Source organism: Prionailurus viverrinus, chromosome C2 (assembly GCF_022837055.1).
Source record: "Prionailurus viverrinus isolate Anna chromosome C2, UM_Priviv_1.0, whole genome shotgun sequence".
Lineage (NCBI taxonomy): Eukaryota > Metazoa > Chordata > Mammalia > Carnivora > Felidae > Prionailurus > Prionailurus viverrinus.
In genome coordinates, this window is record NC_062569.1 from 47,074,667 (window position 1) to 47,087,004 (window position 12,338).

General features: G+C 37.3%; 1 protein-coding gene across 16 annotated transcripts in view; it reads left to right on the forward strand.

Annotated features, from left to right (window-relative positions):
• Positions 1 to 12,338, forward strand: part of MBNL1 (muscleblind like splicing regulator 1) — a 207,370-nt gene that overhangs the window by 158,576 nt on the left and 36,456 nt on the right. For all 16 annotated transcript variants that reach the window (XM_047874846.1, XM_047874831.1, XM_047874841.1 and 13 more), the window contains one exon: positions 5,932 to 6,102. In XM_047874846.1, the coding sequence (XP_047730802.1) occupies positions 6,034 to 6,102 (69 nt within the window). In that variant the 5' untranslated portion in view covers positions 5,932 to 6,033. The remainder of the gene's footprint in view (positions 1 to 5,931; positions 6,103 to 12,338) is intronic.

Consider the following 12,338-nt stretch of genomic DNA (forward strand, 5'->3'; position numbering starts at 1 on the left):
AAAAAAAAAAAACAGTAAAAATTTTCAATAGGAAGCTACCAAATTCCTTTGCCAGAGTTTCCGGCCAATATCTGAGCAATGAGTATCTCTGGAAAGTGCTTCAGATACATTGGTTAAAATCGTTTGTCCAAAGGAAATACTGATTTTGTTTTAACAATTGAAATAAATAGTTACAGTTTGAACAGTTTTTCATGAAAACCAGTATTTCCAGTGAAATTTGGAAAAAGACTTATGTGTATTAGCTGGTACTCCTATAATTTTTTCATTGCCCCTTTATTTCCAGAGTCTACCCAAATATGACCCAATAATTTTAATTCTACCACATAGTTACCATTTGGCAGCTTAAAAGATGTCTTTTTACATTCTGACCTCATAAATCACAGTATTCCTTTTATTTTAGATTGAAGAAGTATAGTTAAAAATAGAAAATTAGTTCTAGTTTTCAAATAGAATTTTGATTTTTTTGTTTTAAGTTGGCCAGCTTTTAAGTAAGATGTTTCATTTTTTTGTTGTTAGCTACTTCTTAAATATTAAAAATAGCTGACAGTTTCTCATATTTGAATTGCCATCTGTACTTTCATTCAATTTTGTATTTATTCTTCCATTCTATTTTTATATCTCACTATATGCAGCATATAGTATATATACATTCATATCATTTTAGGTATGTACCATATATGCTCACACTATTAATTATTTAAAAGTGCACATATTATTAAACTCTAATGTTTAATCAGGCACTAATTTTGAAGCTCACACAGTTAATCTAAACATAGGCTTTCTTTGTTATTAATCACAAAATTGTGCCTATTTCAAAAGCTAGTGAGAAAACCCTTAAATTCACAATTGAACAGTTTATAACTTCAGATATTAAAGACTTGAGGAATTGATCTCTTGAATGATCATTATTGATCTCATCATACAGGCTTTTAAGATTACAGGGGGAAATTTTTAACTTTTTTGGAAAGATTACTTTTAATTTAAAGATGTAGAAAAATTATTGGAGAAAAATGGACTCAATCTGAATCGATATTTTACTGAACTTCCTCTGTTCCCTTAAAATACACCATATATGCATTACAATGATGTCTTTGAAATCTGTGTTTAGTTAACCTATAAAAAGCCTCTTTGAACGGCGTCTAAGGTATTTATGGCATGGACTCTATAAAGTGGCCTGCTAGCCAGCTGGACAGCTCACTGAAAATAAAATGTCGGTGTAGTCAACAAAAGCAAGCCACAGGGATGTAACAGTGTAAGAAATGTATTAGAATGGCATTTTTTCCGTACTGGATGTGGCAAATACAGAATGATCATTAAGGGCCAGGCTAATACTGTATTATTGATGATTGACAGGCATTGTCACTGGGTTGTGCTATTTGCATTATTTTTTAGTACTTTTAGTGGAGACAGTGCGAAATTAAGCAACTGCTGTTTGTTATTAGCTTGAGAACTTTAAAAAAGAGAGAAAAATAATTAACATTTATTGACAGCCTGTTAAATCAGGAACCACGTATGAAGTTGGCCCACTGTCTTGCTCGACCCTTATGTATCACCAATGAAATCAATGGTATTGTTGCAATTCCACCGGAAAGGTATGGCCACTCAGAGAATTTAACTCCCACAGGGTCACACAGCATGTAATTAACAAAGCTGCTCTTCTGCTCTTTGAACCAAGCTATGTTGGATAAAATGTACAATTATATGGCAATAGGTGAAACTGCATAGAGCAATCAAAATGGAATAAAATCTACTTTATATTTATATGTTGGCATTAATCCTAGCAGCCCAATTTAATGTATCTTGAGGTGAAATCTCTTGATGACTTAGAATATAGTTCCTTTATAAAAATTTGCATGTGTGAGGGCTAGATGCGGATTAAATTTCTGCTCTTAGATTTTTAGAATGTATTGTCACTGTGTAGATTTTAGACACTAAATACATGGAATCTCTACACAAATCTTATTTCATCTCTGGTGAAACTTATAAACCTTCTGTTACCTTTTGTCCCTTTATTGTGGCAAGCTTTATGGGGTGTTGAAATTACTGGCCTCTGAATAAAAGCATCATTAAATTAGTGCAGCTAAGAATCAGTTTGGTGTTAGAGTTAGTTTTCATTCTGTTATTTTCATTGTCCCAGAATCGAGTTAGAGTAGAATTCATCTTTAAGGATTTATTAAGAAGTGTTCATTCATTCTTTTGTGAATGCTTAGTGAGGTCTGTTGCTGGGAACTCAGAGATAGATGAATCTGGACAGGTACCCATGGTGTACTTACCTTAATTCTTTTTTTAAAATATTTTAAAGTTTATTTATTTATTTAGGAGGGGGGAGAGAGAGAGAGAGAGAGAGAGAGAGAGAGAGTACAAGCTGAGGAGGGGCAGAGAGAAGGAGACAGAATCCCAAGAAGGCTTTGTATTATCAACACAGAGCCTGAGGTGAGGCTCTAATTCATCAACTGTGACATCATGACCCCAGTGGAGGTCAAGAGTCAGATGCTTAACCAACTGTGCCATTCAGGTGCCCCTACCTTAACTCTTTATTAAAGATTTTTTTTAAGGTCTATTTTATTTATTTTGAGAGAGAGAGAGAGAGAGAGAGAGAGAGAGAGAGAGAGCGCACAAGCAGGGGAGGGGCAGAGAGAGAGGGAGAGAAAGAGAATCCCAAGTGAGCTCTGTGCTGACGGCTGATAGTGACTGATGCAGGGCTCAAACTCAAACCACAAGATTACGACCTGAGCCAAAACCAAGAGTTGGTCACTTAACCGACTGAGGCACCCAGGTACCCCCCCCCATTTTTTCCCTGTCTTAAATCTTAATGAAAGATTTCTTTCTCCAAAAATTCATTTCACCAGAAATGCTGGTGATGTTCTCCAGAGTTTTAGGCAGTCCTTTAGAAGAGGATGTTTATTCTAACTTTTTCTTGACCTTTTTATTTGTCAAACCACAATTATGCAGCAGCCCAGTCAGCATTAAACACGTTTTGAACTCTCTAGGAAGCTGAGTTTATCTAATGTCAATTGCAGAGGCTACTCTGTTTTTTTTCCACACATGTCAATGAAAAATTCATGTGGCTTTGCAGAATTGTGTTTTGTAGTGGTTTTTGTTGTTGTTGTTGTTGTTGTTTAGTGTTTTTGTTTTTGTTTTTGCTACGTCAGAATAACTTGGAATACTATTAAAATGCAGATCCCTAGGCCCCCCAGGTCTATTGCCACAGACTCTGGAAGAGGCTTGCTTGTCTGTATACTTTTTCACAAAATATCCTCAGTTGACTCTTAGGAACATAGCTTTTTGAAAGTCAGGTTTTAGTGCAATCGAATCAAGCTGTGCATAGAAAGGTAGCATATGTAAGAAATGCAATAGAATGACATTTCTCCTGAATGTAGTAAATAACAAAATGCAAACCACAGGTCTGAGCTTCTTTTAAAAGGTTTGACCTCTACTGACACGGAATATATATAAAGCCCATACGATTTCTCTCCTTCATTATTTCAATCTGTGCTGTGTTTAGAGGTAGAAGGGGCTGGGTGGTTTGTGTTAAGGGAGGCGCTCAAAATGAAGAGTTTATGAAGATTAGTGTTAGTATTGGCAAGGCCTGATTCAAGGCCCAGGGCTCCCTCTGTGCTTTTTATGGAGCTATAGAAACTGATCTGAGTGAATTGACAATAACTAAATCCTCAGGGTGAAGATAACTCTGCTTATTTTCACTTGTAAAGATCCAATATTAGTAAGAAATATGACTTGGAGATACTGAGAACCAGAATTTCCCCTCGAGCCAAGCTGTTCTTTGTCCTGAAAAAGCGGGTTTTCTCTAGAACACCTCACCTGGAGAGCCCTGAAATCAATTAAGTGTTTGTTATCCATGAATTGATTTATGTTGGCCAGTCATTCTCTGTGGTCAGTCTTGTGACTCAGTGTGTTTTTGGGTTGTTTTTTGTTTGTTTGTTTTGTTTTGTTTGTAAAAGTTATTTTTTGTGCAAATGCTTTCAAGCTGATAATATACTTGTGATCTCAATCAAGCATGATTTCATACAGAATAAGTCACAGATCTATAAATGTTCCTTTGTGAACATATCAATGTGCATAACGAAGAGATATTATAAAAATGACCTTCATGTCAATATTTTGTTTTTCTTTTGTTGGATAAAATTAAAAATGTGGGGGTGAGGATGGCAATAGCACCTCCTGACCTTTACCTGGCTCACAGAGTGCCATGCAGTACCAAGGGCATGACGTATGCGTTATCTTCTCTGGTCTTCATAATAAACCTGTGGTGTAGGTTATATAGCAATTTTGAAATGGATGAAAAGCCTGAGACTTAAAGAAAGTTTTTTGTGCAATTCATACTGCTGATGTGTAAGAGACCTCGGCCTTACAGTCTTGAGAACTGTACGTTCCTTGTATCAACTACTGTCCTCTACTGCCTTCTGGTTTAAAAAGTATTATTAGTGATGCTTTATTGTGTAAAGCTTGTTAAAACATGAAGCAGTATCCTATGACATTAGCCCTGTGCAGAAACTTACTCCTAAAAACCTGAATCAAAACAAGCCAGAAATAGGTCATTCAAATTAGGGTTGTAACAGATTTTTATCACAAACATAAGCGTGCTGAGTCAGTGTACAGTTGAAGATCAAATTAGGGTAAATGGATTTTTCTTAGAAAAATCAAAGAAGGCTCAGCAAGGTGGTTGACGGCTGCAGTTAAATAATGCTTTGACACTCACAAACAGTTCCAATTAGATTTATTGGTGAAAGAAGTTGTCAAGGTAATAATTGATGAGACCTGTTACTATAAAGACTTGACAACATACTGAAATAATATGGAAAGCGTGAAATGAGGATAGTATTGAAATAAAATGAAACAAATCCCTCACAGTATTGCATATTATAGACTTTAATATATATTTTCCTTTTTAGAAATTTTTTGTAATGTCTGTTTATTTTTGAGAGTGAGACAGGCAACAGGGTGGGAGCAGCAGAGGGGCAGAAAGGGAGGGAGACACAGAATCTGAAGAGGTTCCAGGCTCTGAGCTGTCAGCGGAGAGCTCGATGTGGGGCTCAAACCCATGAACCATGAGACCATGACCTGAGTCAAATCAGATGCTTAACCAACTGAGCCAACCAGGCGCCCCAATTTAATACGTATTTCCAATGAGAAGAATCATCCCCAAAGGAAGGGTTTTTTCACATTTCTTACTTTATAGCAACTTATTTTGTTTCTCCATTTTACTTTGTAAATCTTTTGGAGGGTAAATATGTCTATTTCTTACTGTTGTTTAGTTCTTGGGCAGTGGAGACAAGACTTTGAAAGGTTAAACAGGCTATATTTTCACCAGTGTTTCATTGTACTTAGCCATCTGTATATACAGTGAAAATATGTGGGAATTTTTTTCTTTTCACCTGTAAGTTTCTTAATATATGGGCTTGTAAAGCTTAGTAGTAACTTAATTTGGTTATGAGATAGTTGTAAAGGTATTTAACTGAAGAGTCAGTGTGCCTTGAATCCTCCCAGTTCATTTCTTTGGAACTCAATATGAGTAAAAATAGATGTTCAAACTTCATGATTCTTTTGGGTTCGTTAAAGTTAACCAGAAGATTTGCAAAGAGCTAATATTCTTTATTTGATATTCTTTATTTTAATATTACCCTGGCAGTTTGTAGATTTTTAAACTCCAATCTAGAAATATCAGGGCTAATATTAAAACAATTTCCTGTAAGCTTCAAAACTTTTTCAAGTGTCCTAACACCTCAATTTGATAATACGTTTGGGTGAATTCATTACTTATTCCAGATGTACTATAAATTGATATGGACAGTGCAGTGTGTCAGAAACCCATGGCAGATCCAAGTGGTAGGTTTGCATAATTTTTATTTTTTAAGATGTGTCATTGTAATCTTTTTTTTTTTTAAGATGGTATTTTCTGCTTTTGTTTTTTAGGGTCGTTGCTCCAGGGAGAACTGCAAATATCTTCATCCACCCCCACACTTAAAAACACAATTGGAGATAAATGGGCGCAATAACTTGATTCAGCAGAAGAACATGGCCATGTTGGCCCAGCAAATGCAACTAGCCAATGCCATGATGCCTGGTGCCCCATTACAACCTGTGGTAAGCGTGTTTTCAGTTCTCATTCATTAAGTTTGTAATTCCAAGTGTTCAATTTCAGTATAAAGTAATGACTGCACTTCATCAAGTGAACGTAGGTAACAGTGTCAGTTCTCCAGCATTTTCTAGCAAAATTATCAAGCAAACCCGGAACCAGTTTTCACACTGTGAAGTTACTCATCTTGTGGCCAAGTCATGTGGAAATTTACATTAGAGCATGCTTTCCCCCTAAAACTCCCTTTACATTAAATCTTATGATTGGCAGGTATTAAAATGGTCATCAGACTCACCAGTATAGTCTGTGCATTTGCAGACTATAACGGCAGTAATAATTTTAAAATTTGGTATAGATCATCTTTAATTTTGAGAAAAATCTTCCTTTCCTTCCTTCCTTGAAGAGTATCTGTTGCATAGCTTGTGATTCTTTTAAACTCAGATTGCAATTTATTTTGTAGTTACAAATGCTAGGAGAATTCTGATAGTGGTGAATCAATATCATACACTTGCAAGTCTCATTAAAAGAGAACTAATCGGGAGAGAAAGAAACTCCCAGGGCTTTTAAGCAAAGAGCTAAATATTCTAAACTGTAGGTGATCATAGAGATTTAATGTTTACTGAGCTGGATATGTGAATAACTTTTGATTCTGAGCACATATTTATTTACTTGGGGTTCGGGGGAGTATATATATGAAAAATGACTTTAATAACCTTTACCCACATTTACTCATAAAAATGTAAGGTTAATATCCTAAGTAATTTTAGATTGCAAAAGGAGTCCTGATATTAATTGTGATCTAGTAATTCTGTATTTAAATGCATGTTAAAATCTGAACTGATGATAATATATCTGTCAGTAATTTATGTCACTAACTTATATGCAATATTAGAGGGTTATGGAAATGTGATGACCCATGGTTTTCTGATATGCTAATTGTAAGCATGTGTGCTAACTAATTTTTTTCCAAATACATTTTAACACCTGAACTCAATGTAATTATTATTCTCTCTTAGAACTTAATGCACCAATCATTCCAAAAAAGAGGGGGGGATTGCATTTCGAGGTGGGAGGGATCTCCATATCACATCGGCAGTGATACCAATTATCAGTACTATGCAGTTGAGGTGAGAGAATATTATAATTCTGTGTCTGTTTTAACCTGATTTTTTTTCCATTATTGGGAACTCAGTTAAAAATATGATATCTTAAATTTATTTTTGTGATATCTGCTAATATTATATCTGTACTGGGATAGCATGAAGATTTGGTTAAAGAAGTTTAGTTATGATCATTCTTGGTAGCATAAAATATAGGATAAGAGCTCTCTTTTGCAACTGGCTCTCTCGCACAGTTTCAAAGATCTGATAAATCCTTGGGGTGGCTACTACTTTAGCTGATAGAAGATCTCTCATTGATGTGAGACACTTTGTTCCACTTAAACATTTAAAGCCTGCTTAGTGCCAGTCTCTATCCTCTCTGTGACCGGGAGCACCTCGAGGTCAACAAGTGTAATTCCCACGCTGTGGAAACCAGTGCTGGTCATGGCAGTGAGCAGCTCACTGTGAAGCCTTGGCCCATCTCCTGAGTTAGTCCTTGAGCTCTGCCCTCAAGGCCATTCCAGGGGCATCACGTGGGTAATCCTGGGACGAACCGTAAACAATGTTTATGCTCATGTCTGTGGAATACAGTAACAAACGTGGTGTTTATGAAATCACGAAATCACAGTTTCTGAAACCATCAGAAAAATCACATTTTCTGGTGGTTTTGGTGGAAAGTTCTCTACTTCGACAAAACATTTATTTATATTAGTTGTGAGCACATTCAGGCTTTGTGCTAGTTTTCCCTGATATGACTAGATTTGAATATGGAATTACCCTTCTGCTACAGGCATCCTGAGATCACAGTCTAAAATAGACTCTGTTCAGGGTGACTTTTTTGGTAATAAATATAGAAGTCGTTTTAATTATTCAATTTTAAAGTATTTGGGGCTAATGACTGTGGAGAAGGCTTTAATCCAGGAAATTTGCCTTCAAAACCCCACCTGAGACTTTGCGATTCTTTGTGTAGTCAGCCCTGTTTTGATGAGGGTCATGATACAGAGATTCGGAAATAAATGAGATGGTCATAACCAGCTGCTTACTGGAACTTTAACGCTGGGTCTACAAATAGGGATTATAACAGGGTTGGAAGCAGCCAGGATGGCTGCTAGGACAGTGTTAGTGTTTGAAGACAGAGCACAAATGTGGATCCAACCCAGGTAGTGGTTCTATCAAAGATGATACTGTGAGCACATCCTTAATAGCAGGAGGAGTAGGAATGTCTGAGTAGTTTCAGGATTTGTAGTCAAGTAGGTGAAGCATCTTAGTTTTCTAGGGCTAACCAGTTTGGCCCCCAAACCATAGCCTGAAGGACCACGAAGAGAAGGAGCTGGGAAGCTCTAATCAAATCCAGAAGCATCTCCTATCGTGCCTGGCTTATAACAGAGATCAAAAATTTCTTGATGAGTGAAAGAATGAAGTAAGGAGTTTCCTTCCCCAAATACAAGGAAGAGAGCAGAGGTTTGTGTTAGTTTACCTGCCCCTGTGATTCCAAAGGAATCATGAGCAGGAGCCAGAGTACAAGCCCAATTATAGAGACTGTGGCATGGAATGGGGCATATGGTCGGATATGTATTAGCAGAGGCAGCCAGGGGCTTGGTGAGAGTACCACTGAGGCCAGGCAATAGCTACTATGCCCCTCAATTGGGTTTTCCTCTTTTCATAAATTTTCAGAGACCGGGTCTCTCAATTTAAGATCTTCAGAATATGACCTTGGGCTGACTTGGGGAATTCAGGGATTTATAGGAGAGTTTCCTGTTTTTGTGGACTTTATGATGTTGTTATGAAATGCGCCAAGCCAAGAACCAGAAAGAGGGCTTAACATTTTGGGAGCAAAGACAACACTGTAAGGGCATTTTCTGCACTCACTACTTTTTGTATCAAAAATCCTCACAACCGTCCTATAAAGTAGATATTATCTCAACTTCAGCAATAAAGATACAGAGGTTCCGAAAGGTTAAATAATTTGCATAAGGTACATGGCTCGTGTGTAGCAGGACAAGGATTTTATCCCAAGCTGTTCAGGTTCTGGCATCCATGCTGTAGAAACACTAGTGGGAGACATCCACCAACCGCAGCTCTGAGTCTGTGGTTGATTCATTGGAAATCTCTGGATCTTCAACATACAGTGAACGTTTAAAATATATTTTCTGCAAGTTCCTAACAATCTTCTAACACAATTGTTCCCATTTTGTAAGATGAGAAAATAAGTAGTTGAAAATAACAAATTGAATTTATCTCTGTCTCCTCCCTAAAATTTGCATAATAAATGATTAAATAACTGCCATTAATTCTATTATCATTTCTAAGCCCCTAATAAAAATGTCAAAAGATCATATTTCTCCTTATTATATTGATATTTGAAGATAAATGGAAGACCTGTAGGACTTGATTACCCAAATTTTAAAAATTAAGTATTTGTATTTTTTTCTAACTACTACTTTAAAAAACAATTGCATTGCCATGCACTGTCTGATATAAAGATAATCCAACAAGAAAACCAAACAACCTAACCAAATATAGACCATATCTTGTGGCTCACAACTCGGAAGCATCTGGTATATTCCTTTGGTCCATCCCAGAAAGGTGTCTTCAGAAATTCTGTTGATTCCAGCTGTCATTGCCCTTGAAGAACTCTGCATAAGTAGTGGTTGTAGAGAGCTGTATCTGAGCTCTGGAGTCCCACCAGCAGTGACCTCATCTGCCTTTCTCTGTGCTCTCCAGGGATAACGTTGGCCATCCATAATTTCCAATGGCAGCTTCCCTTCAGGTACACACACCTAGCCGCCTTGAGGTACATAACTCAAGTTGAATTACTGTGCATTTCATGAATTTGAAGTAGCCTAGGGATAAAGAAATTCAGAGTTACTGCACTTAGCCAAAATCTTGGAAGCTTCCTTGCAGTTCCCGTCGCCTCACCTTTGCTGTCACGGTGTTTCTTTGTCACAGCAGCTGGCAGTTGAGTGCTGAAAGCTTTGAAGTCATCATTTGTTACATGTCCAGGAACACCTAGAGTTCTTAAATTGGCTCTTAGTGCTTTACCTTCCAGTGTATTCAGCTAGTGATTGAGATAAGGCCACTTCATGACCAAGTGTTTCTGGTAAAATGTTTTCCACGGCCGTCATCCTGAGTCGTGCTCCCTCCACCTGCACTTCCAGTGCCTGTTTCGGTCAAGGAGTCTGTGCTTCCTGGAGCACCTTGACATTGGCCCAAATCTTAGGGACCAGGCCCTATGTGGTGATACCTTTTTACTTGATGGGCCAGACGTCAGTCTTCTTTATTTAAGTGTTATTACTTCATTAAAACTGGTTGAAGGGTAAGGTAAAATTAAAGCTAGGTGGTCATTGTGATTTGCCCAGTCAGCGAGTCCGTCTAGAAGCGGACTTTAAATGGTATTTCTTATTTTAATTCCAGTCATATGTTGCCTTCTTATAAAAAAAAAAAAAAAAGACATCGCGATGTGAATTTGTTGAGAATTTCCATTAGCTTTTGGCCATTTATATGCAAAACAATTGTTTACAGAGACTTCTGTAGCTCCTGTATAGGATTGTGTATACCCAGAAACATGGTTTCATACACCTTGATTGTGTGCTGTCGAGTAAAAATAAAGGTTTATTCTTTTACTGCTTGCAGGATCAACCTTTACAAAGACACACACACACACACACACACACACGCACGCACAAATAAAATTGAGAAAAATCTGACAAAATTTGTCTTCTGTAAATGGTAGCAGACACTGATTAGATATTATTTATTATATGCACTCCATTAACTTTTTGTTAAAAGTCACAAACATTATATCCAAAATAAACCGTGATTCACATCATGTATTAAAATAAGTTAGGGCCCCTATGCTGTTTGCAACATTACAGCATGGTAATAATATATTATGGAAAAAAACTTAGCTCAGCATAAAAAAATAAATCATACTTTTCAAACAAGCATACGAGATAAATTAATGATTAAATTTTCAGGTGCGGAGGAAGTAACATGAAATCTCTCCTTTTTTTTTTTAATGTTCAAACATCTATACTAGAAAACATTTAATGCATTTGCTGATTAGGTTGTGTGCTGGAGAAACCAGTTAGTAAATCCATTAATACAGTCATTGTGTGTAGTCAAATGTGTGTAGGGGACCTGCGTAGATCGCAGTCACAGGCTGGATGCAGAATGAAGGCAGCACATTGCATAAGGCAGCAGTCTGAGTGCCTGCAGGGTAGAAGAGACGGTTAAGTAAACACATGTGGTGATCATTGCCAAATTCGAGTGCCGAGGAGTTCTGTGGTAACAGAGGGTAGGAGAAAGCTCGTCAGAGTTGGAGATGTGGGTGGATCAGGGGAAGCTTCAAGAGAAAGAGTCGTGATTCTTGAAGCATGATTAGGAATTAAACAAGTGGACTGGGCAGGAGCAACCTTCAATGTAGAGGGAAAAACCATGTTAAGAAGGAAGCCGTAAGAAAACCTGTCTCCCTAGAGACCTTACGCAGAATCAGAAATCTGAATCTATTTCTGTGTTTAAATGGTAGAAGACCACATAATGTATGGAATTGAAATTACCCAAGAGATTTGAAAAGTACTGCAGAGAATGTGATGAGTGGGGAGTGCCAGGGCATTCGGGGGTTGAAGCTCTCCAGAGGATTCTAATGGCCAGCCAGCACTGAGAACCTCAGGTTTCAGAATCACCTGAAATCAGACACACCTGTGTCCAAATCCTAAGTCTTACATACACTCATTTATGATTATGGACACATAATCTGTGTGAGCGCTTTTCCTTGTCTGCAGAATGGGAGGGAGTAATGAAACCACCCCCCCCCCGACAAGACTATAATTTAATTCATCCACATATTCATTCATTCACTCATTCATTCAGTGTATATTTATTGAGTACTTACTATGTTCTAGGCAGCTAGCTAGATTCTGGGGATTTGGCAGTGAACTCTACAGATATCTGTGCCACCCGCCCCCCTCCCCCAACTCCAAACAGAAACAATGGAGGGTTTGTTTTTTTTTTTCCTTTGCCCTATGGCGTTTATATTTTACTCTTATGAGAATTAAATATAATAACATAGGTAACACACTTAGCACAATGCCTGGCACACAATAAATAGAGGGAAGTCTAGTAATAATCATGTTTGCTCACAT